Genomic DNA, 24,930 nt, shown 5'->3' on the forward strand with positions numbered 1-24,930 from the left:
TCAGAATTTGCAGTTGAATCTGAAGAGCTTTCAAAAGGTAAAAGAAAACAAGAACAGGATTCATTCTAAAGAGAAGCCTCACAGACAGTGTATTGATTGTGCTGTCACTTGGAGAGTTTAAGTTAGGGGTTTATAGGACAGGGATAGGAGACCTAGCCCCCACCTTCTAACACCCCAGGGCCCAAGACAGTCAAATCCAGGGTAAAATAAACTATGCATGAACCAAAATGCATCTCGCCTTCCACTTATAGGTAGAAGCAGGAAATGATGACAAAATTGTCACTAGCGATTTTTTCTTTAATCAACAGGCAGGATATGTCCCAAGATCAGGACATACATAGTCAAATCAAACTTCTGTTTGCAGAGATCTGTGCAATGAGAAAAGATGACGATGACACATGACAAGATACTCAAGGACAGACTGAATTCTACAAGTACTGAGGCAGCAAAATGCCCCCATGCATTTTAGCAAGATCTTTTCTAGCAAAGGTTGAGAGAAAATAGTTTTTCATGTAGAAAAAAAGAAAGTTTGTATATGTGGCCCACCTAGCTCCAAAAAAAGAACTAGCTGGCTTCGTGGCATCTACTACGCCGTCCGTTGTAAGTAAGGCCCAGCCAAATTTCAGAGATGTTAATGTACAGAGTGGGGGGAGGGGCATCGGAGAGCCAATGAAATAGGATATACCTGCCCGAGGAAATATTCTATGCTGCAAATCAAACTCCCACTCTGTAGCCTTGCCCTGTAAGTCCTTGGCAGAGGGACCGTGAAGAGGTTGTGCAAAAGGCACTCTCCGAGCATTAATCTTTAAGAGTAAGCAAACTGGTTAGTTGTTGTAATAATAACAGCACACTCTGATACAGCACTTTGCAATCTCAGAGCACTTTCACAGACATTATTTCCTCTAATCCTCACAATATCCCTGCTAGGTAAGAAAAGCAAATATCACTAACCTTCTTTTTCAGTTAAAAAACAAAACAAACATATAAAACAGGCTCCCAAATGTCAGTTGTCCTAAGATCACAGAGCTAGTAAGTGGCAAGTTGGAGTTTAAAGTGACATCTCTCTCCTAGGACTGTGTTCTTTGTTTTATGAGATGGAGTCTGAGGTTAGGACCATTCCAGCATGTCCACTGAAGAAGTTCAAGAGTAATGTCGGATCTCTGTATTTTTAAGTTCCGTCTCTACTCAACACTTGCCCTAAGAATGATCCTTAAAGGCCTAAGTGGGTATGGAATACTAGAATGGACCATGCTTTGCTTCTTCTCTGGAGGTCACCACCCATGACCTAAGAGAGCAGTCTCAACCACTCAAGTGTTGCACCACACAGGGATTCCCTGAAATATCACCTCTGCATCCATAACATGAGCATGGTCTCATGTCTTTTTAATTTCTCCTTCAGTCCAGGCAGAAGGGTCCTAGGACTCCTGTCTACATCTACTTAGGGAACAAAGACAATAAGAACTTTATTTACCCCTGGGTGGGGTGTGGTGCAGGGGCTGGGGCTGGAATGGAAGGCTGGGAGATGATTGAGGAGCAAAGGCAGAGAGCCAGAATGGTCTCCCCATCTAGAAGAGGAACAACCATATCCCACAAGCCAACAGGCCTTATTTTAGGAAACATTTAGGTTCATCCCAAAGTAAGAGTAGCCTAGATATTTGCATGCATAAAACAAAAAGGCTCCATCCTCAGCTCTCTACTCTTCCGTTCCTATAGTCTTCCCTCCAAGAGTCCTCTGCTCTTCCAGCATCAGCTATCATTCCTCAGCCATGGACCAGGGATTTGACCTCTCCAGTCCGATCCACTCACTTAGGCTCCAGCCCTCTATCAAGGGAATCTCAGCCTTCTCTCCTACTGCTTCTCCAACCCACGCTTTAGGTTGCAGCCTAACGAACCACTTCCCATCCTAGTTCAGGTCAAACATTTACTGAGCTAGGTACTATGCCGTGTGCTGATCCCAAAATATGTTTTGAATTTTCTTTCTTCCATGATTTTACCTTTTATCTCTACCAGGAATAACCTTCCTTCCCCTACCACCAGCAACCAAAGTCCAACTTGACCCATCTTCCAAGCTCCTTCTCCTTTGAGTCTTTTCTGATGTCTCTAACTAGACATGTCTCTAATAAATATGTATTTATTATACATGTATTTATCCTCCCTCCTTTCTTAGTTATGTGCTGCCCTCTCTTGTAGCACAAAATATATTACCCTTAACAACGATTTGACCATCTGCCATTCCCTCACTAGAACCTTACAAGCTCCTTGATGGTATATCCATGTCATACTCATTTTAAATTTCCTGCAGAGTTCTGCACAAAAGATGCACCCAACAAATATCTGGTTTTCTGTTGTCTATTGTATTTTCTAGCTGGGTCTCCCATCAACCAGAGGAAGCCTAGAATAAATGGTCTGGGTTCAGAATCCTGGCTCTGCCATTTATTTATAGCTTCATGACCTTGAGCAAGTTAGTTCACCTCTCTCTATGCTTGAGTTTTCCCCTTTGTAATAAAGAGGAAAATAACAGTATTTATTTCATACAGTTATTATAAGAACTAAATGAGTTAACACTTATAAAGTGGTTAGCACTGTGCCAAGTACATAATAAGTGTCAAATAAGTGTTTGTTAAGTAAATAAAATCACTGCCAAACTCTTCATTTTCCTCCTTAAAATTACTTTTCCTCACAACTTCTCCATTTTTGCTAATGGCACTATTATTTTCCCCAGCTTTCCAAGATTAAACTTTGACCCCTTTTATGCCTGCTTCCCAGTTCATCACCATGTCTCACAGATTCTGGGAAGAAACAGGAAAGTATACCTGCCTCTTCTCCCAGTTTCCATGGCTTCAGAGACTTTATGATTCCCTCCTTGATCTCTCAAACATCTATCTCTCCCCAAATCCAGTCCACTCTGAACTGTGTATACAAGTATTTGCAAACATTCCTCTCTTCATATCCTATCTCTGCACCAGTACTTACAATGGCGCCATATCACCTCCAGAACCAAGTCCAAACTCCTCTGCCTGTCTCTGGAGACCCTCCTTAATCCAGTCCTGCCCTCCTTTCCTAATCTTATCTCCCCTATATCTCTACCCCAAGCACACTAATCTCCTCATGGTTCTGGAAAGACATCTTCCTTGTCTCTGCCTCTGTTCATACTGTTCTTTTGGCCTAGAAACCTTTCCCTTATCCTCCTAAATCCCCAAAACCTATTCATTCTTCAAAACTAACCTTTAGCCCTAACTCTATCCTAGAAAATTTCCACCCTAATTGATCTTCCCCATCTCTGAATTCTACAATCTATTTTCCCTTTTGCAATTATTATAAACTTTTTGCTTTACGTCACTTGTTATTGATTCATGTTAATCTGATATCCCCAACTAGACTGTAGACCTCTCTAGAACAAGATACATGACTACTAGACGTCCCCAGTATCCTTCAAAGAAAAGAATAAAGGAGCTAAAAATATACATCTATTAGCCAACACTTGATGATGAGCTTGCGTCTCCCTTTCTTTGGGAGGCAGGGAGTGGATAAGAATGGGACTGCTTACCCACCTAGCTGACCCTATATGCTGTGTTCACAGATGGTGTGGGTAGCCCTACCTGGGGGATTTGCTACAGCCAAAAAGCCTGTTCTCTCTGTTGACAAACGCCAACAATCACTGTAATCTAGGCTGCCATATGGTTCACCCAGCCCTGTAGTAAAATCGGTTCCTTGGGGATATAGAGAGACCAAGCAGGCCAACCCTCTGATATATGGAATCGAGGGAGATCGCCTTGAGCTAGCCCCACGACAAACAGGAAGGCACAGAGTGTCCAGGACAAGCCAACACCCAAGCGGATGCAAAACCCACATACCCTGAGGTTCCTGTCAACTCCACCTACCCCTTGCCTGGAATCCTTACCATGGGCCCAAAAAGCCCCCTCCCTCAAGACTCTTGAGACTCCCCTAGAGGAATCCACAGGCGGGCAAGGGCAGAGAGAAGATGTGGCCCTGCTCTGTGTGGAGAGAGCTGCCCAAAGTCGTAGTTTAATTTCTGTTTTCATAGCATCTGGTCCTGAGGGCCATTAACAGAGTAAGACAATTTCATCCCTGAGCCAGCTGTTCTAAATTAGGAGGGACACTCCCCATTTTTTGATCAATTATTCATCATTTTCCCCATTCTCTCTCCTTTGTGAATTTCAAAGGCAGGAAGAGGTCAGGCCCCCATCATCTTCCTAAATTGCCCCAAGCCCTCCCATCTAATTATCACAATCACAGACTTGGGGAGGCTGTTCACATTTGATACTCAAAATGGAATACAGGGGAAGTCTAGCTTCAAGAAAGAAATTCAGCATTCTAGGCATCCAGACTGTCCCTCAGCCCAGGATTTTGCTAAAATTTTCAAAGTACAACTATAAACCCATGCAGGCTCTATTTTGATGGCATGCCACTTACCCAATTGGCTTGAAACACTCTCTCCACCCCACTTCTCACAGCTGAAGAAAGCCCCTTGTCAGCTCAAAACAAAGCCCAGGGTATAAGGACAGCCTGCACAAAGTCATACAGAAAGCTGTGGGCTGAGACTGGACCAGGGAGGCTGATTTCCAGGAAGGGCTCTCATCATTTGAAAACAAAACAACAAAAAACCTCACAAAGCCTGCATAGTCTCCTCTTCCTCAACTAAGGACACTGCTCAGACTCCCCTCCTGGCCACCTAAAAGAAGCTCCTGTCACTTCTGACTGCTTGATTCAGATTGCAATTCTGCCATCCACTTGCCCCCAATCACCCTGTCTACATCTTAAGGCCCTAATATCTCCTACTTGTCTGTGTTAAAGCAGAAAGCTCTGGGTACCAAGAGGACCCTGGGTAAATCACTTGTGATGAATAAGCCTTCTCTTAACTTGAGCTGATTTTGAACCAGCTCTCCTGGCCATGCTCCTTGGGTATGGCACATGTAGGTACCTAGAATCACACAGGAGAAAAAATCATTTCTTCACTCATTTCCCCCTCAATTAACATTTATTGAGCTCCTATAACATGCCAAGAACCATGAAGGTGATAGGGATACAGTGGTACACAAAACAGCCAAATTCTCCTATCCCTGAATAATCTTTCTAAGATACTTCTCATAGAGGCTAATAAAACACAGACTCCAATCCACATATCGGAGATTTGGTATTTTTTTGCTATAAATAGCAGCAACAATGACAGTGTAAGAGTCCAGGGCTTCCCTGGTGGCGCAGTGGTTAAGAATCCACCTGCCAATGCAGGGGGGACACGGGTTCAAGCCCTGGTCTGGGAAGATCCCACATGCTGCGGAGCAACTAAGCCCGTGAGCCACAACTACTGAAGCCCATGTGCCTAGAGCTCGTGCTCTGCAACAAGAGAAGCCACCGTGATGAGAAGCCCGTGCACCGCAACGAAAAGTAGACCCCACTTGCCACAACTAGAGAAAAGCCCTCACGCAGCAAAGAAGACCCAACGCAGCCATAAGTAAATAAATAAATAAACTTATTAAAAAAAAAAGAGTCCAATGTATGCAGCACTATTTACAATAGCCAGGACATTGAACCAACCTAAATGTCCATCGACAGATGAATGGATAAAGAAGATGTGGCACATATATACAATGGAATATTACTCAGCCATAAAAAGAAATGAAACTGAGTTATTTGTAGTGAGGTGGATGGAGTTAGAGTCTGTTATACAGAGTGAAGTAAGTCAGAAAGAGAAAAACAAATACCGTATGCTAACGCATATATATGGAATCTAAAAAAAGACAAAAAATGGTACTGATGAACCTAGTTGCAGGGCAGGAATAAAGATGTAGACATAGAGAATGGACTTGAGGACACAGGGTGGGAGGGGGAGGCTGGGGCGAAGTGAGAGTAGCATGGACATATATACACTACTGGATGTAAAATAGTTAGCTAGTGGGAAGCAGCAGCATAGCACAGGGAGATCAGCTCGATGCTTTGTGACCACCTAGAGGGGTGGAATAGGGAGGATGGGAGGGAGGCTCAAGAGGGAGGGGATATGGGGACATATGTATGCATATGGCTGATTCACTTTGGTGTACAACAGAAACTAACACAGTATTGTGAAGCAATTATACTCCGATAAAGATCTATTTAAAAAAAAAAGAGTCCAATGTAGCACTTTGTAACTAAACCAGCCTTCCCATTTTCATCTAAAGTGGCAGCCTCAATTTACCACTTTCATACCTCTACCAGCGTATTGCATACCTAGGCCAATCTCCTTTCATGCACCAGATGCTTACTCCCAATTTCCAGTTCTAATCCCAAGGTAAAATCCATTCTCTCAAGTCACCAAGCAGCTATTAGTCATTAACTTACATAAGGCACCAAAAAATAAGTGAGATACATCCTTTGCTACAGTTCCATCTTGCACTCAAGAAGCTCTCCATCTGGAGGACCATACACACATACCCTGCTTCCCCAACCAATTACGCTAAGTGGTAGGATAGGCCATTATGATTACAGAAGAGCTATGAACTGCTACAGAAACATGCCATGGTCCATTTGGACTGAGGGGATCAGAAAAAGCACTGAGGAGAAGTGAGATCTGAGTTGAGCCTTGAAGGATCAGGAGGTTAGCAACTGACAGAGAAGGAAATGAAAACACACCAGAAAACAGAATGTGCAAAAGTGCTATGGAAGAAAAATGTAAAACATGTTTGAAATGTTCAAAACACTACATTTTGGCTATAGCAAACAGTAAGTGTGGAAAAGCAGGCTAAAGGCTTAACGGCAGGTGGGTGTCGGTTGTGGAAGGCCTCGCATGTTATGTGAAGGAGTTTTCACTCTATTCTATAGATAATAAAAACCTATTGAAGATTTCTGGGTTGGGCAGAGAGAATTACTTTTAGAAAGCTGATGCCATCAATAGACAACAGATGGAAGAGAGCAGAGACTCTGAAAATTGGGGATTCCATTTAGCAGCCACCGTGGCAGCCTAAGTGAGATATAAGTACCCAACTAGAGCCTCATGAATGAAAAGAATTAGATTGAAGGTACTTGCAATAGTCAAAATTGTCATCACTTCACAATGTACTATATACAGGGGATGGAGGTGAGAAAGGAACCAAAGATGGTTTTGCGGTTTCTAATGGCTTGGAAGAGCAGCTGGATTGTTGTTATCTAGGATGGGAGCATCCTAGACAGAACAGGATATGGTAAGGAGACTAGAATGAGCTTAATTTGAGACATTGTGAATTGTATCCTTTGTTAAGACCTCAGAAAGATCAAAGGCAATGCCTTTGACTTGCCTCCAGGCCCTTTCCATTAAAGAATAGTGACTCCTTTAGCCTGAAGAATAGTGTCCACAGCAGCCCTACAGGGAGCTCACGTGGAGAACAGCTTATCTTGATAAGATTTGTAGGTGTGGCTTTTGTCTAATGTAGGGAACCTTGATAAGATTCATAGGCAAACCACAGATTTTTAAAAAGAAATATAGTAGCAGGAACACCATCAGTTTGGACTAAGAGGGACCAAACAGTGCAAAATGAAAAGAAGCTTTTGGGCTCCCAAACATCTACAAGTAGGAATCAGGCTGAGTGTACTGTACAAAATTTTTACTTTTTATATATTATGATGTTTTGACATCTTAAAAAACCATTTCTGGCTGGGGAGGGACTGCCTCTCCCAGGGCTAGCCAATTCTTAGAAACAGCAAAGGATTCAGCCAGGAGAAGGCCTTTGATGTGCAAACTAACCAATCCAGAGCCATGTCTCCTCTGTCTGCCCTTTAATCATCCCAGGGCCAGGTACCAGGCAACCAGGAACCACCCCTATAACTTAGAGCCCATCAAAATTATTCAAACTAGCCAACCCTAAACTGTTCACCCTGCCCTGCCTTCCCCTCCCCAAGGACACCCCAATAAAGGTTTCCACCTAATGTTTCCCCTCTTTCCAGTCTTCTGCCACCTGACCAAAACCTGGTACTTCCCCTGTGTTCCTGTGTGGCAGGCAGTGACCCCTCATCTCTAGGACCAATGAATATAGTTAGCTCATTTTTTTTGTGTGCCTCTCCTGTATCTCCTTCTCTTGTGGCCACACTTGACTAGACATCACCTAAAAGAATACAGAACTGAGAACACTACCTAGCTGCAAACACAGGCTACATGTTTTGGAAAAGGAAGGATAATTAGAAGGCAAAACCATGAGCCCATAGGGTAAAACCAAGAGCAGTGGAGCGTCATTCCCAGGCAATAGGACTGAGCCCTACTCATATGCCAGGCCGGATTTCAGAACTGCTATGGACTAGGACTGCTGGTTCCCCTCTTTCTAAATGGGAACATCTACCCCAGATAGAAGACTAAGAAGACATAAAAACTAAATGTGATGTGGGGGTATTTCCTGGCGGTCCAGTGGTTAGGACTTGGTGCTTTCACTGCCGTGGGCCCAGATTCAATCCCTGGTTGGCGAACTAAGATCCCATAAGCCGCTCAGTGTGGTCAAAAAAAGAAAAAAACAAACAAACCAATGTGATGTGGGATCCTAGACTGAATCCTGGACCAGGAAAAGGCCATTAATAAGACAATTGGCAAATTTTGAATAAGGTCTATAGATCAGTTAATACTATTGTATCAATACTATTAATTTCCTGGTTTTGATAATTTTACATAGTTGTATAATTTGGGGAAGCTGGGGAAAGAGGATTCTTTGTACTATTTTTGTGACTTTCTTATAGATCAACTTATTTTAAATTTCAAAATTTTAAGTAAAAAATAATAGTCATTTTACAATGTTCAAGCATTACCAGTTTTTAAAAGGGGGCATCTGTAGCAGTTATCCTATGTCTATTCCAGCATTGTATGGGGGTTGGGGGTGGGGGAGGTGGAGGGCAGATGACTTGTCTCTTTTGTTGACAGCCTTCAGGTCAAGAGGAACAGCATTTGAGTTGCTGTCCCCAAGGAACCGCATGAGAGGAGCCTCATCTGTACCCAGACCTAATTTAGATGATGAATCCCTGGCTCTTGAGCCTGAGCCTGAGGCCATATAGATGAGACTTTTTGGAGGGAGGAGGGTCTTGGGTGAGGATGAGTGTTTTTTTTTTTTTAGTAAGTAAGTATACATTGGAATTTGAATGCAATGACCAGGATGAGTATATTTTTCACAAATATAAATAATTTGTGACCAGAGGGCAGACTGTAATTGTTTCAAAACATGTCTACAAATTCTTTGACAATCCGTCCATTGAGAGGTAGAGTCTAATTCTGCTCCATTTGCATCCAGTCAAGCCTTAGTAACTCTCTCCTGAGAAACAGAACGTGGTGGAAGTGATGCTAGTGACTTCTGAGGTTAGATCATAAAAGACAATACAGCTTTTGCCTGGAGCTCTCTTATGCTCACTCATGGACCTTGCCACCATGTTGTGAGGAAACCCAGGCAAGGTTGGTCTCTGGCCCTCAGTCCCAGCTAAGCTCCCAGATGAGAACCAGCCAGCATCAAATGCCAGACACGTCAGAGAGGAAACTTAGAAATAACCCAGTCTCATCTACTGTTCGACTGCTCAGCTACCATCTGGCCAAAAACTACATGAGAGATACTACACCTCCTAGCTGAGCCCAGTCAATCTCCAAACTGTGAGCGATAATAACATACAATGATTGCTATCTGAAGCCACTATATTTTGGGGTGGTTTGTTATGCTGCAATGGATAACTGAAACAATGTGCCATTGGCAGTTGGAAACTGGGACTCAGAAAAATTAAGGGACTTTTCCCAAGTTCACATAGCTAGTAAGAAAGAGTCAGGATTTTAATATCAGTCTGAATCCAAAGCCATTCTCTTTCAACTAACAATAGATGTGACAATAATAGTAATTGCAGCTAGTCTTCATTGAATGTTTTCTACGAGCAGGCACTGTTCTAAGCACTTTACAAGGAGTAACTCACTGAATCCTTATCACAATGCTATGAGGTAGGTATTATAATTAGCCCCATTTTACAGTTGAGCAACCTGAGACACAAAATGGTCAATTTGCCCAAGGTTATACAGCTAATAAGCCATAGAACCAAGATTCACTCTTCAAAGTTGGCTCCAGAGCATGCAGCCTTAACCACTATGCTACGTAGAGTTGAAAATTCAAAACAGATTATGTAAGTTGAGAAGAGAACCAAGGACAATCCATTAAAAATTGTACCCTTTACAAGAGGCTGAAAAGAAGAGCCAGTGATGGAAGGACCTGAGAAGGAAGCGGGAGGGGAAAGAACCAAACACTACATCTACAACATACTGGAGGAACTCATGGCAGGATCCACGAACCAGCTTCAGTCTTTAAGGTTGAACAGGTCAACTGCAAGCCAACCATGACCTCTGCCCCAAACTCACAGTTGTCAGTAACAAACTCTTTCAAAGAAAGGAATCTTTGAACCATAGAATGGAGAGTAACATCCATTGGATTACCCCCGACTCACGTAGACAGAGCAGCACTACTGGCCTTTTCTACTCTTCCTCTTTCAAGGGCAACGCTCACCCCTACTCTGGAATTATGAAGCTGCTACTTAACTTCAGAGATGAGAAAACTAAACTCTTATACTTCCTTTAAAAAATATGGTTGGGCTTCCCTGGTGGCACAGTGGTTGAGAATCTGCCTGCTAATGCAGGGGACACGGGTTCGAGCCCTGGTCTGGGAGGATCCCACATGCCGCGGAGCAACTAGGCCCGTGAGCCACAACTACTGAGCCTGCGCGTCTGGAGCTTGTGCTCCGCAACAAGAGAGGCCGCGACAGTGAGAGGCCCCCGCACGCCGCAACTAGAGAAAGCCCTCGCACAGAAACGAAGACCCAATACAGCCAAAAATAAATAAATAAATAAATAAATAAATTTATTTAAAAATATATATATATGGTTCGTGGGACTTCCCTGGTGGCGCAGTGGTTAAGAATCCTCCTGCCGGGCTTCCCTGGTGGCGCAGTGGTTGAGAATCTGCCTGCTAATGCAGGGGATACGGGTTCGAGCCCTGGTCTGGGAAGATCCCACATGCCGCGGAGCAACTAGGCCCGTGAGCCACAATTACTGAGCCTGCGCATATGGAGCCTGTGCTCCGCAACAAGAGAGGCCGCGATAGTGAGAGGCCCGCGCACCGCGATGAAGAGTGGCCCCCGCTTGCCACAACTAGAGAAAGCCCTCGCACAGAAACGAAGACCCAACACAGCCAAAAATAAATAAATAAATAAATAAATAAAAAACTTTAAGGTTTCAGGTTACCAAAAAGATTTGAGGAAACTATTAAAAAAAAAAAAAAAAAAAAAAAAGAATCCTCCTGCCGATTCAGGGGACACGGGTTCGAGCCCTGTCCGGGAAGATCCCACATGCCGTGGAGCAACGAAGCCTGTGCACCACAACTACTGAGCCTGTGCTCTAGAGCCCATGAGCCACAATTACTGAGCCTGCGTGCCACACCTACTGAAGCCCGTGCACCTAGAGCCCGTGCTCTGCAACAAGAGAAGCCACCACAATGAGAGGCCTGTGCACTGCAACGAAGAGTAGCCCCTGCTCCCCACAACTAGAGAAAGCCCGTGAGCAGCAACGAAGACCCAACACAGCCAAAGATAAATAAATTTTAAAAATATATATATGGTTCGTGACCTTGGCCCAATGAAGACCATCAAACCCACTGGGACCCTTTATCAATTTGATGTTTTCTTTTAGATACAGCACTAAAGTTTCAAGTGATCCCTTCACAGAACTAATCTTAAACCAATGCCTTTAATTCCTACTTCTGTACAACAAGCTCTGGGCCTAGTGCAGACCCTTCACCAGAGGCCCTGAGGCTGTGACACCACACAGAAGAAGCACAAAGCCCACATTATGTGTGGGCAAAGGTAGAAGCTGGGGTAAAATCGGCAGAGGTGACAACAGTATTCCCAAGGGAACCAGTCTCAGCTCCAGCTCCCATTTGCCCTCTCAGTTAGCTAAGTGCATACCACGCACAGTGGAAACCTACTCAGATGATTTACATACTGAGAAACAAAGACAGCCAAGTCCCAAACTGGGGGCCACCCATGTGCCTCCCTTCAACCTACAAATTAGATTCTTTCCCAGCAGCAAGGAGTTTCTCTCAGAGGTGGTGATGTCTTGTTCTGCCCAGAGTATACTACCTGGCTCCACATCCAGTGGAGCCTGGCCCAGTATTGGCCAGAATCACTTGGGCCGAGCCCCAGAGGTGCCATCTGAAAGGGATTACTGTCAGTACTTGGCCAAGACAATTTAATGTACGTGTTACTAAAAGGCCAGTGAATGTTACTAGCCTTTTTGGAGAAAGCATTTCCTCTTGAAAATGCGACCTAGAAATATAGGAGAAGCGTTCTTGGGAAAACCCCATATTTTGTCTAAAAGAACCAGACCTGAGAAAAATTTAGCCCAATTTGTTGGATATAGTCCCACCCACGTAGGTACATATCTCTTGCCTTGTTCCTATTTTCCCACTAGGTCCATCAGACCTAAAGTCCAAGGAAGGATTGGGAACTTTGTGCTAGAAATTTCTGGAAACTTCTCTGGTTCTTGGGAACAGGGGCTGAGGGATGGCTGTTACATTTATGACGTAAGCAAGTATGACAGCAGGCCTAAGTAGAAAGGTAGGAGCTAGATGGGATAAGGTGGGAGGGGTGGAGCCCCAGGTAAGAGGGTCTCAGAAGAGAAACCCACCTGAACAGACTGTGAAAAGGAAACCATCTAAGAGTGAACAGTCAGACAGGCTGCCTTTGGAAACTCCAGTGTCCTTTGAAAAAAAATCTTCACTTGTGGGCCTTGGTTTCATTCTGTGACAAATAAGTCATGTCGCGGTCTGAGTCTTCTTTCTTACTTTTAAAAACATTCTTCTTCTTTTTGTTATTATTTTTCTCTGAAATCCAATCAACCAATGACAATGTCGGGAAAGTTCCACGGTATGCAGCCCTGCTGTTATTTTATTTCTCACTCAGAGACGGGAATTCAGACACAACAGATCACCTACTTAATCTACCTGTTCCGTCCTGACTGGTAAATAAACTCTCTTCTCTAAAGTCATATAAAGTTACTCCAGAGGAGAGCCATCAATTGGGTTGTGCTCGTGAAATTCATTACTGGCCTAAGCAACATGGTGAAGTGCTGTACTGAGATTTTATGTATGGCCACAGGCACCAGTGAAAGGAACTCTGACTCGCTGAAGCTGAGGGCCACAACCTTTTGCAAGGTTATGACTAGGGGCCCTTAGGAGCCCTGGGCTAGACGAGAACTTCCTCTGGAGAGGCCCCTCCCATCCCCACCCAATAATTCAGCCAAGGAGACATGGCAGAAAAATGCCTCATTTCAAGGCAATGACAAAAGAATGAACATACTAAAAGAGAGATGTGAAGAAATATTAGGTTTCTACTCCCTACCCTTTCAGAAGAAAAGAATGATCTAAGAACCAGTACTGGCTTCCAGAAGCCCCCAAGCTGCCTATAGGCAAAAAGGTACAACCACTCCTAATTTGTGATCTCAGCTTACTACAGAAGATGCCTGGTCATACCTCTTACCTCTTTAAGGTATTCAGCCTGAAGCATGAACAGGCCAGAGTAAGAGAGTCCAACTGACCATTCCAGTGAGAAACCAGAATGGGGAATAACCAAAAAGCTTGTATGGCAAGTGAAAATGGAGAATTTTGCAGAATGCGAACTAACTAAAAGATAGGAATGAAACACAAGCCAAAATATTGACATGTATGAGGAAAACCACCTAGAGATAATTCTAAAACTCAAGAACAGAAAATTACTTGCAAGAAAATGAAGAAACTATGGACTATCAAGAAAAAAAAAAAAAACCTGAAACATAACTGAGAAGCAAAATTCTGCCCTTTATCTAAATGTCTGAAGACATTTTCCATGGTTGGTCTAGTCCTTAAGCCTGAGCTGTCATTTGAGGAATCTCGAAATTTGTCGAGGACAAAGTGGTCTTTAGAGAAAGCAATGGTCTCACTTTTCCCTTACTTGGCAATAGCCAGTAGTCAAATATTTACTGAAACATATTTTAAGTTTCAGGCCCCAAAGATCTTACAATCAGGTGAAGGAGCTAAGACACTGACCCATCAAAAGACAATTAACAGTGCACGGCATTAAATGATGTGTCATGTAAGTGATACAGGCCATAAATACTAAAAGTCTAAGAATAAGAAAAAACAATACTTCCTAAGGTCAGGGATGTGTGGCCAGTCCAGGATCTGAGGCGTAATAACACCCAACAAATATTTAGAGGAAGGACTCAAAGCAGAGTCTTTGTCCTATAAACATTTAAGGAGCAAAGTTTCATACTTCCAATGGGTACCACACATCAATTAATTAATTAAAATTAAACCCCACAAATTCCCAAAATGCCACCTGTTACATGCCCATACCTATACCCCTCTGATCCTGGGCAGCCACCAGACCCATCCCAACCCAGTGCAGAAACAAGGAAAGAGTATGAATGATTCAGTGTGAATCCACCCCCAACTCTGGAAACCCCCAAATCAAAGCAGGATGAGTCAGGGACCTTCTTTCTTTGAAAGAAGAAAGGATGCTTTCAGCCATTTTCCAGTGACTTTCAGCAACTCCTCCTAACAACAATACAATGTAAGATAAGACCTGCCGAAGTAAAAAAGCAGACCTGGCAGGACTCCAGAATGTGGACCCTTGGTTGACCCCACAAGCATGATGAAATTCTGAAATGGTCATTTTGAAGTTTGAGTCTTAGTCCTCCCATTTGTGAAACAGAGAAAAGCAGTTTCTATCTGTGGGCTTCTCAAAAAATTGACTAACACAGTCCCATGGACACATCAAGATTTGTAGCCTACTTGGGACCTCCATAGGACCAGCATTCATACCCTGGACTCACATGGGCTTCCCTACAATTAGACCGCACACATAATACAGTTTTCAGTAAAAATGTCTCCCCTTGTCTGCCTCCAGTCCTCCAGAACTTAATATTTTCACTTACTAGTCTTCCTGCTCACATTGGTCTAAGTTAATAAGATTTTGTTAATAACACTTATTGAGCAGGTGCTGTATTAATTATTTTACATGCATTATCTCATTTAATACTCATAGCAATCCTATTAAGTGCTATCACTATCCCCATTTGTAGGAAACTAAGATACAGAAAGTAATTTGCCCAACATCACCCAGTTAGAAAATGGTTTCCAAACCCAGGTTCATCTGGCTGTAGAGCACAAACTCTTAGTCATTACACTATATTTAGCAGATTTTTCTTTTTTTTTAAAGGAAGAGCATCTATGAAAAACCTTCAGCTAACATCCTACTTAATAGTGAAAGTCTAAATGCTTTCCCCCAGGGATGCTCATTTTCACTACTCTTATTCAACATTGTACTGGGCAGTTCCAGCCAGTGGAATAAGGCAAGAAAAAAATAAAGGCAATAAAGGCAAACAGATTAGAAAGGAAAAAGTAAAACTGTCTTTTTTTTCACTGACAATACAGTCACGTACATAGAAAAAAAATCCTTAAGAAATCTACCCCAAAAATGTTACTGAAATGAATAAGTGAATAACAAATACAGGATACAAAGCCAATATTTTAACAATTATCTTTCTATATACTATCAACGAATAAGTGGAAAACAAAATTAAACAAAAATACCATTTACAAAAGCATCCAGAAAACAAGAAGTACTAAGGAATAAATTTAACAAAATATGTGACCCATTCACTGAAAACTACAACACGTTATTGAGCTGCTTTTAACTGAAGCCTTCAAATACTACTTACATAATTACAAATAAACTCATCAGTCTAGCACTCAAGATGGGTGGGAATATCATCCTAATTTACCCCTCTAGGACCTTTGCCCATTTGCTCCTTTCACCCTGGTTATTTTGTATACTACAAACATGTCCCTCGGCTACTGAGAATGCTGCTGTCTGTATGGAATTGATTTAATCAATCAGTTCATCTCTATCCCTAAACCACCTCTACCTCATCTAACTCTGACTATTAGAATCCCATCTCAAACTGCTTCTCCAAGAAACTTTCTTTAATCCTCTAACTAGATCTTTCTTTCTTTTATGACTCTTCCCCTCCTCCCAAAAGCACTATGTTGGTATATCTTATGGCATTTGTCATACTCTAGATTGAATTACTGTTATATCTTTGTACTTCTAGATTGTAAGCTCCTTGGTGACAGGGACTGTCTGATGCAATTCCCCTAAAGTACCTAGTTCTTTACACAGAGCACATTTGTTGAAGCAAACATTTGAAAGATGGAAATGAAAGAAAGCTCTTTTAGTAATACAACCTCTGGGATACCAAATTGCATCACTGTCCCAATCAAATTAATGATGTCCTGACTTTCCCATGGTTGAACCAGGTATTTAGCCATGTGGTAACCTTCCTTTTATTTAATTCTGAGGAATGTTAGTTCAGCTTGGCTTCTGTTAGTTGGACCAATATCAAGATCAAGACCAAGTAAAACATCCCAGCCTAAAGGACAAAGACAGATCCTCAGTCTGTATAAACAGACGAGGGAGGGAAGGAGGAGGGGGAAGCCAATGTCCTAAGCACAAAGCAGGAAATCATTGAAGGAAAAAAAGAACCATTAAAGATTCTGCTTCCTAAGAGAGAATAAAAAGTAACCTGAACATCACATCTTGGGGGTCTGTGTTGCTAGTAGAATAAGGAAACTCTCTAGGATACCTGTGCCTCTGCTACTCTGGAAACATCTGCAAGGGCAAATGGAATGTTAACTACCTCCAGCCCCACCCCAGGAGGCAAGCAGCACAATCAGGTTCTGAGCTGAGGCACAGAGAAGAGCTACAGGCTCTGTCCCAGAGAAGGTCCCTGGAGAGGCTATTTGGATCTCACTGCATGTACAAAGCAGGAAGGGAATGTTACTGTAGAATGGAGCTTGCATGCCACACTCTGCCAGCAGCAACTAGCCAGAGCAAGAAGGCTCCTTAACTCAACCTCATTTCATAATTATCAGAAACATCACAGCTGATTAGCAGCAAATGATCTCAGTCAAGGGTGGAATCTCTGTCTTTTGACCCCAGATTGGCAAAAGCTTCCCAGCTCTTTGCCTGGGTACAGCATGTCCTCTTTCATGTCATCCTAAAGCCTTTTAATCATCCTCCAGGTTTGCTTCAGTTCCTACAGGCTTGCTTGAAACATTACTCACCAAGATTCATTTGTGTGTACTGTTGTTTTTAAAGGAATCTACTTGAATTTCACATAAGACAGTCATTTTTTCAAACGTCATAATTTAACACGTCCACTGCTCAATTCATCTACTTTCCTCAGTTTTCTAAAGAGCGCCCTATATCATCTCTTGAAATTCACAAACTGGGTTTATCTCTATGTACAAATTCCAATAAGTAAGTGGGGAGGGTTAACTCACGGGAAACAAGTAAGACAAAAATCCCCATTTCACACACATCCATCCAAACTCAAAATTTGGAGGGAAATTTCTTTTACCTTTGATGTAAATTATACTAACAACACTTCAGACCCTGAAAAGAAACACCCAAGAACGAGTGTCAAAGACTGCACAGGGGAAACTTCATTGATAGTGAGATCATTCCTTTTCCAAATCAATGTTCAAAATTGCCATATGCCACTAAACCAACAGGCTTTAGAGGGTTAAGACGTCCCACTGTTTAGATTTGCATATTTGCTTTCCCCTACTTATCCAAATGGCAATTCCTTGACCCTCTGAAATTTTAACACTATGTTCAAATCAGTTACCTTAAACGTACTTCAAAATAGTATTCAAGTGGCTAATTCCCCCTGGAGTCATACCAGCTATACGTGAATATGATCAAAATCAACCTCTTCATCAGCAACTGGGGTCTTTGGATTCTAAATGAGAATCAAAGCAATCATGCACTGTGGAGTTTTCTCTTCCCATATATGGGATCATGTGATTTCCCACATGGATGCTATTGTGAGATTACCTACCAAGAGTGTAAGCAGTGGGAACTGCTGTATGGGCAGAACTGCAGCCCTAAAGCTCAGTGACAAACCTTCGGATCTCTTCTTTGAGCATCCCAATTAAGACTCACAAAATTCACTGTCAGAAAACTTAACGGCAAAGTATCTGAAAAATAAGTTGGTATTTTTATTCCTCACTCTAGGGTTATATTTGTAAGGTAGGATACTGGTTAAGATCTTGGATTAGGTTTAAAAATATATATATATATATATATATACACACACACACACTACTCGGGAAGAATTTACCATAATATTGGCTTAATGGCAAAATTAACGTTCTCCATCTGTTAAGAAAAAAAAAATAAGACTACTTTGAAAAACATTTTGCTTTTAGAGAAATACACATTTCAAGAATATGTTATAATTGCCTAAGAGCTGGGAAGCTGAGGACAGGGGTAAGAAGAAGACTTTTCACCGTTTATTCTTATGTACTTTCTAAGTTTTGAACCATATGAAAGTGTTAACGTATTCAAAAATATAAATACAACTTTATAAAGGAAAAAATTAATGACATATTTGCTATTAGGAAATGAAATTAAAATGTCCGGGGCTTCCCTAGTGGCGCAGTGGTTGAGAATCTGCCTGCCAATGCAGGGGACACGGGTTCGAGCCCTGGTCTGGGAAGATCCCGCATGCCGCGGAGTAACTAGGCCCGTGAGCCACAACTACTGAGCCTGCGCATCTGGAGCCTGTGCTCCGCAACAAGAAAGGCCACGATAGTGAGAGGCCCGCGCACCGCGATGAAGAGTGGTCCCCACTTGCCGCAACTGGAGAAAGCCCTCGCACAGAAACGAAGACCCAACACAGCCAAAAATAAAAAAATAAATAAATAAATAAATAAAATTAAAAAAAAATGTCCTAGATAGGGACTTCCCTGGTGGCGCAGTGGTTAAGAATCCGCCTACCAATGCAGGGGACACGGGTTCCAGCCCTGGTCCGGGGAAGATCCCACATGCCGCGGAGGAACTAAGCCCGTGCGCCGCAACTACTGAGCCTGCGCTCTAGAGCCCACGAGCCACAACTACCGAAGCCCGCGCGCCTAAAGCCCATACTCCACAACAAGAGAAGCCACCGCAACGAGAAGCCCGAGCACCACAACGTAGAGTAGCCGTCGCTCGCCGCAACTGGAGAAAGCCCGCGCAGCAACAAAGACCCAACGTAGCCAAAAAAAAAAAAAAAAAAAGTCCTAGATAATAGAAGATGGTTAAGAGCCTTGGGACCAAGAAGAAGTTAGTCACTTAGCTAGTTAATATAACACCCTCTCTAGCTCCCAAACCTTTTGTTAATTCAAGTTGATAGTTATCTTATTTTGTTTAAACATGGGGGGTGTGTGATAACCTGCCTTCCAAAAAAAAAAAAAGAGGGTCTTCTCCAACAAGACCTAGATTCTCCACTGCTCAAATCCCATTAACACTAATCAGCACAATGATTAAGCACATTGTGGTTAAGTACTCTAGTTGATTACGACTCCTTCAGAAAAAAAGGTTCCCATAGCGACAGGTAAGGGCTATCATCGAACTCAGCTTTTCAGCACAGGACTTGGTGTCACAGATAGGAGAGTTAAGATTGTTTTAGTATTAATCTGGAGGCTTGCTTTTTGAACTTCACTTGACTTCATCCATTCAAAAGACACTTATGAGAATCCCTCTGTAAGCCACGGGCAGTACCAAACATTGAAGGGCAGGAGAGCTAGGAGAAAGACCTCAAAGATAAGATATGGTTCCTGCCCCCAAGAATCCCAGTCTGCTGAGGAAAGCAGCCACTGAAAGAAATAATGACATTGTGATGGTAATTCTACCCCTAAACCTATAATCAAGCCTGTCCTCACCACTAGGACTGGTCAGTTTCTAATCTAGTTTCACTTTCCCATCTTCAAGCTGCAGCACAGCTGGGTTTCCAGCTGGCTGGGGAAGAAAAGATTCTTTAAATAAACAGCACTTTAAAAATATGCAGTCGCTTTTGCTATACTGAATTTTGTGAACCACCTTGCTCTAATATGTGAATCTGGGTGCCACATTAATTTAAAACTATCCTAAAGAACATAAAGTCCCCCAGGAATACACCTTTTCTAGCTTTAACAACAAAGTACACTATACGCTGGAAGAAAAAGGCAAATCATAAAGTCCCAAAGGAAGAATGATCTTTCTTTAAAAAAAAATATATATATATATTCCATCTATTCAATAAGGAAACAATTTAAAAACCATACACATATAGGAAAGCAAATGATAGAGTGTGATTAAACCAAAATATATGCAACCATCATTAAAAATGTAGGACTATTTGCAGAACAGGATGCTTTTATAGCATTGTACAGAGCTGCTAGTCCCTGAGAGTCCTTTTCAAATCTTTTTCCTGTTCTTTCCTCAGAAGGCACAGAAAACACCTCCAAGTATGTAATCTTCTGAGAAATGCAAAGATTTTACTCCACTCTTTACCACCAGAGGTAGTAATTTGGGATGAATGATACACATTAGATCTATAAAAATGCCCCTCTGGCAGATATTGCTATTCCAGAAGGACTTAACAGGCTACAAGTCAACATTTCATAGTTGTGGTAAAATTAGCCATTTATGAAGACCTTTATCTCTCTGTATGGTACCTTATCCCAAAGTCCTGGCCCACCAAAACACAGCTTTCTGGACAATCTCCCTAGGAACCATACCTCTCAGAACCCAGACAGGCTCGGAGCTGAAAATGGCTAAATAAAGTAACAATTTAACCACAGTTGCTCAATATAAAGGCCATGATGACAGTTTCCAGGTGCCAGTTTCCCTATTTTGCAATGGGCAGATCTGCTCCAAGGAGAAAATGTTCCCAATGACCCTGTGGCCCAGAGGGCTTTTTTTAGAGACAGAAAACAGAAAATGAATTTGTTAGTTATTTCCTGCTGAGCACAAGGAAGGTGTTGTGGTTAGTTAGGAAGATTTGTTTCCTTATTTAATATACCATTACTAGTGCATGTTTTCTTCAACCACATTGTAGAAAATAAGAAAATGCAGTTTATGCTCTTCTGTCATATTATCACCAGTTCCACAAGTTTCCTCTCACAAAAATGTCCTTTAATTTCTAATCCCCTTAGATAAAGCCCCCAAACTGACCTGTATCTATATACTATCAATTCAAAGCAAAAATTTTTGCACTCTAAAATGTTTACTCCCATACACTTTCCTGCCCCCTGATCATTTGTGATGTATGAGGGCCTTCTCGTTAGCAGTGATTGCAGTCCTAAATTTATCTTTTTGAGAACTATATTGCACATGCTATGTTCATAATATGAGATGACCACAACCTAAAAGCAGACTATATTTCTGATCCCCAGATCTTTCATGATCTCCACATTCAACTATTAAGCTATTAAACACTCACTAAAACAAACAAGGTAGAATTGATGGAGGAAGGAGGAAAGGAGGAGGAAGACAGGGGGCGACGACCATTGGGGCTCAGTGGACCAGACTAGGGATTATGTGGCAATGTGCACGATGCACATTCAGGAGCAACTCACTGAAAACCAAAACAGAAGCTGTCCTTGGATAAGGTTCCATAAATGTTTTTACTATCTATTTCCCAGTGCACAGTACAGTTCCACAGCTCCCCAAGGGATCTCAGACAAAATGCTTAACACAATAAAAAATTAGAAATTCTTAACTGGTCTCAATTTGTCATCATCAAACATTTCAAAAAAAAAAAAAAAAAAAACATTTCAGAGCATAAAACCAACATTAAAGAGCAGTCAACAATATTCCTCAGAACAATGTCAGAGAGATAAACTGCTGTTATCACCAAAGTTTCTTTCTTCTTATTAAGACACTGCAAGCGTCTTCTAATTAAAGTGATCACAGTTTAACATAATACCTAGATATACTCCCACCACTAAACTAAAATTCGTCTCCTGAAGGACAGGGGCGGGGAGGGGGCGGGGGACGTGGGGTAGAAGGGAAGCTTCCAAAAGTCAAAGGCATTGATCTAGAAAGATGAGGGCAGCAAAACTTCCTACAGGCTGTACACATTCTTTGCTACTCAGAGCCTATTTATACTACCCAGAATCTGTTGGTAAACTAGTAAACACACCAACTTCTATGACAGACCAGGACATCTGTCACAATTCAGTGATTACACAGCTCAGAGTCACACTGCAAACACCAAATCCAGCCTTTGGGGATAAAATGAAACCCCAATATGAATAAGCACAAGACAAGCTAACACCAAACACTCCAGTCTGGGGACAATTTGGTTCGAAATATCTTACTGAGAAGTAAGTACTGGATTCAGGGACAAGAAAAAAAAGATCTTAAACTGACATTTCTTTGACTTTTGACATTGGAGACCTCCATTCCCAGCTGCACAGATCTACAGATTTCAGTGTTTTGTTTCTAATCACCTGCATTCCTGTTCAGCACCCAACATCATGAAGATGAGATGTGCAGTCAACACATCCTGCTGGTGAGATGTCAGAGCTGAACTTACAGCATTCAGCAGAAGTTACTCTATTTCGCCGTCATAACAATAAACAGACCTAGGAAGATCTCCCAGAAACAGCCAAAAGAGGTGTCTGCTCACAAGTCGTGGAGGTTAAGAGAGGGCTGTGCTACCAGCTTAGCAAAGACAGGCAATCACGATGCAGAAAAAAACCCTGAGCTACATGGGGGACAGAAAACCGTAGCAGAAAAAGTCCCAACTCTGCCTGCGCCAGCGGTGTGGATGAGCTGAGCCGGGAGCCCAGGAGAGGAAGGAGGGGGCGGGGGCCATGATTCCCTAGGAGAACTTGTAAGCGGAGGCCTTCACAGCCTGGGAATCTGCCCAGCTGCTCCTGCAGACCCTGCCAGCCTGGGCAAGGCAGGCCCGTGGGAGCAGAGCGGGCAAAGCCTCCGAGGGTCACTCCTGACTCACCGAGCCTCGGGCCAGCAACACCAGGACCTCTCCGTTTTTCCTGCCGCTACTGGGCTATGATGGCAGCTTTCCAGCCCCACATGCCATACATCAGCCGCAGATCCCTGCTGGCACAGGCCAGCGCGTCCCCCCGCCCCCACCCCTGGCACACTTTGAGCCTGATCCTCCTTCTCCCCAGCCCAACACCCTCACCCACCATGCCAAACGCCCTGCACAGGGGCGGCCCCACCCCCCAGCGGCCGGCCGGGGCGCTGCCAGGCCTGGGCACCTGCAGCACCTCCCGCCCCACCCCCATTCTCCACCGCTTCGCCCCTCCCCCCTTTCTCTAGCAGAGGGAGGGGGCGACTCACCGCAGTCAGTGCACAGGATCTTGCCCACCTCTTTCTTGAGGTTTTTGCCGTTGGTGTCAAGAGGGGCAAAGGCTGTCTTAAAGACTAAGGGCTGCTCCGTGGGCTCCAGGAAAAAGATGTAGCGCTGGTTCCTTTCGAGCGGCGCACAGGAGCCCACGCTGATCACCTGCTCGCGCTGCAGTCCCCCGCTCCGGAGCGGCCACTTGTCCAGCACCTTCACCAGTGCCACCCGACCCGAGGCGGGCGGCTCACGGGTGCTGTTGGAGCTGGAGCCGCCGGCCGGGGCCAGCCCCTGTACCTTGCCCTCCACCACCACGGGTGCCTTGTACGCCTGGTCCTGCACCGACTTGAGGCTAGGCGAGTAGCAGGCGAGCGACACACCGAAGAGCAGCATAGAGAAGCCGGGGGCCGGGTCGCGCCTCATGCCGCCGGCGGCTGCGGCTCGCGAGCGGGCGGCGGCTCTCCGGGCTGCGGGGCTGCGGGGCTGCGGCTGTTGCGACGGCCGCGGCTCTGGGGGCGCAGCGGGACGAGAGATGCCGCTGTTGCTGTCGCTGCTGCTGCTCCTGCTGCTGCTGCTCTCGCCGCCGCTGCTGCCGCTGCTGCTCCTCTCGCTGCTGCTGCTGTCGCTGTAGCTGCTGCACCGAGCCTTCTCCAGTGGCGGCGGCGGCAGCGCTGAGCAGCAAACCTGCCGCATCTGGCCAGGCCATTTGGGGGGCTCCGCCGCTCCGCCGCCGCCGCCGCCTTGGGAGGGGAAACCAGAGCCCGCTGGAAAACCGGAAACAGCGTAACGTTAGCGCCTTGTAGCTCTCCACCGGCAGCCCGGGGAGGCGGCCCAGCTAGGGCAGGGGGCAGGCGGCAAGCGGGCCGCGATGCGCAGCGCGGAGGCGCGCAGCGCTCCCACTCTGCGCGCCAGGACCTGGAGGTGGATGCGGAGGATGGGACGTCCGCCCACTTGCTCTCTCGCGCCCCCTCTACCCCCGAAGCGAGTGGGGAGCGCGGCTTCTGCAGGGGAAGCTTGGGACTGCACTGCTTTAGTGCCCGGCTTCAGGGCCCGCAGGGAGGCGGGAGGAATCGTGCTACCCTTTGCTCTTGGGATTTATGGGCACGACAGTGGGGTAGTGCGTGAGCAGAGGGCGGAGTAGAGATAACAGATTCTGGCACCGTCCTATGAAGGGGGGAGTGGGACACAGGCTGTGCCCTGCCTTTGGACATCGGCTGTAGGAGCCAAGGAGATTGTCACGGCCCGGGTGACTGGCCAGCCTCCTGCCTCCTGGGGTTGTATATCCCCTTCCCTGGGAGGACCCTAGAGGCCAGCCCCTAATCGGGCCCACGTGCTTGGCCCTGCCACCGCCAGGTGAGCGCTGGAGATTCGAGTTAAGGTGGGGGAGGATCCCAGCCCCGTCTTTTGGGGGAGAGTTGGGGCTACATGGAGTCTTGCCTCGCGCTGAGGACACCTAACCCCGGGTGGTGGTTGAGAGAGGGTCCAGTCCCCAGGTCTCTGGGCTTTCTCCAGCAGCCAGGCAGGACCAGGTTACGCGGTATACAACCTCATCTTCTTTTTAAAAAGCCTCTTCCTAAAGGAGATGGGGGCTTCTTGGGAGCCAACCTGAGAGCCAGAGCCGGTCAGGGCCAGAGCTGCCCCACAGGAAATGGTTTCTTTTTAAAAGTGTGCTGCTTGCAAAGAGGCAGGAGAGTTTGCTCCACTGAAGCCAGCATCTGGTTTTTAAAAAGCGAGTCAGGGATCCA

General features: G+C 44.4%; 1 protein-coding gene across 5 annotated transcripts in view; it reads right to left on the minus strand.

The window, feature by feature from the left end:
- NRG2 (neuregulin 2) overlaps positions 1 to 23,878 on the minus strand; it is a 179,112-nt gene extending 155,234 nt beyond the window's left edge. For all 5 annotated transcript variants that reach the window (XM_061188245.1, XM_061188244.1, XM_061188243.1 and 2 more), the window contains exon 1: positions 23,185 to 23,878. In XM_061188245.1, coding sequence (XP_061044228.1) covers positions 23,185 to 23,878 — 694 coding nt within the window. The remainder of the gene's footprint in view (positions 1 to 23,184) is intronic.
- Between the last annotated feature and the right edge of the window lie 1,052 nt (positions 23,879 to 24,930).

This window comes from Eubalaena glacialis, chromosome 4, assembly GCF_028564815.1.
Source record: "Eubalaena glacialis isolate mEubGla1 chromosome 4, mEubGla1.1.hap2.+ XY, whole genome shotgun sequence".
Lineage (NCBI taxonomy): Eukaryota > Metazoa > Chordata > Mammalia > Artiodactyla > Balaenidae > Eubalaena > Eubalaena glacialis.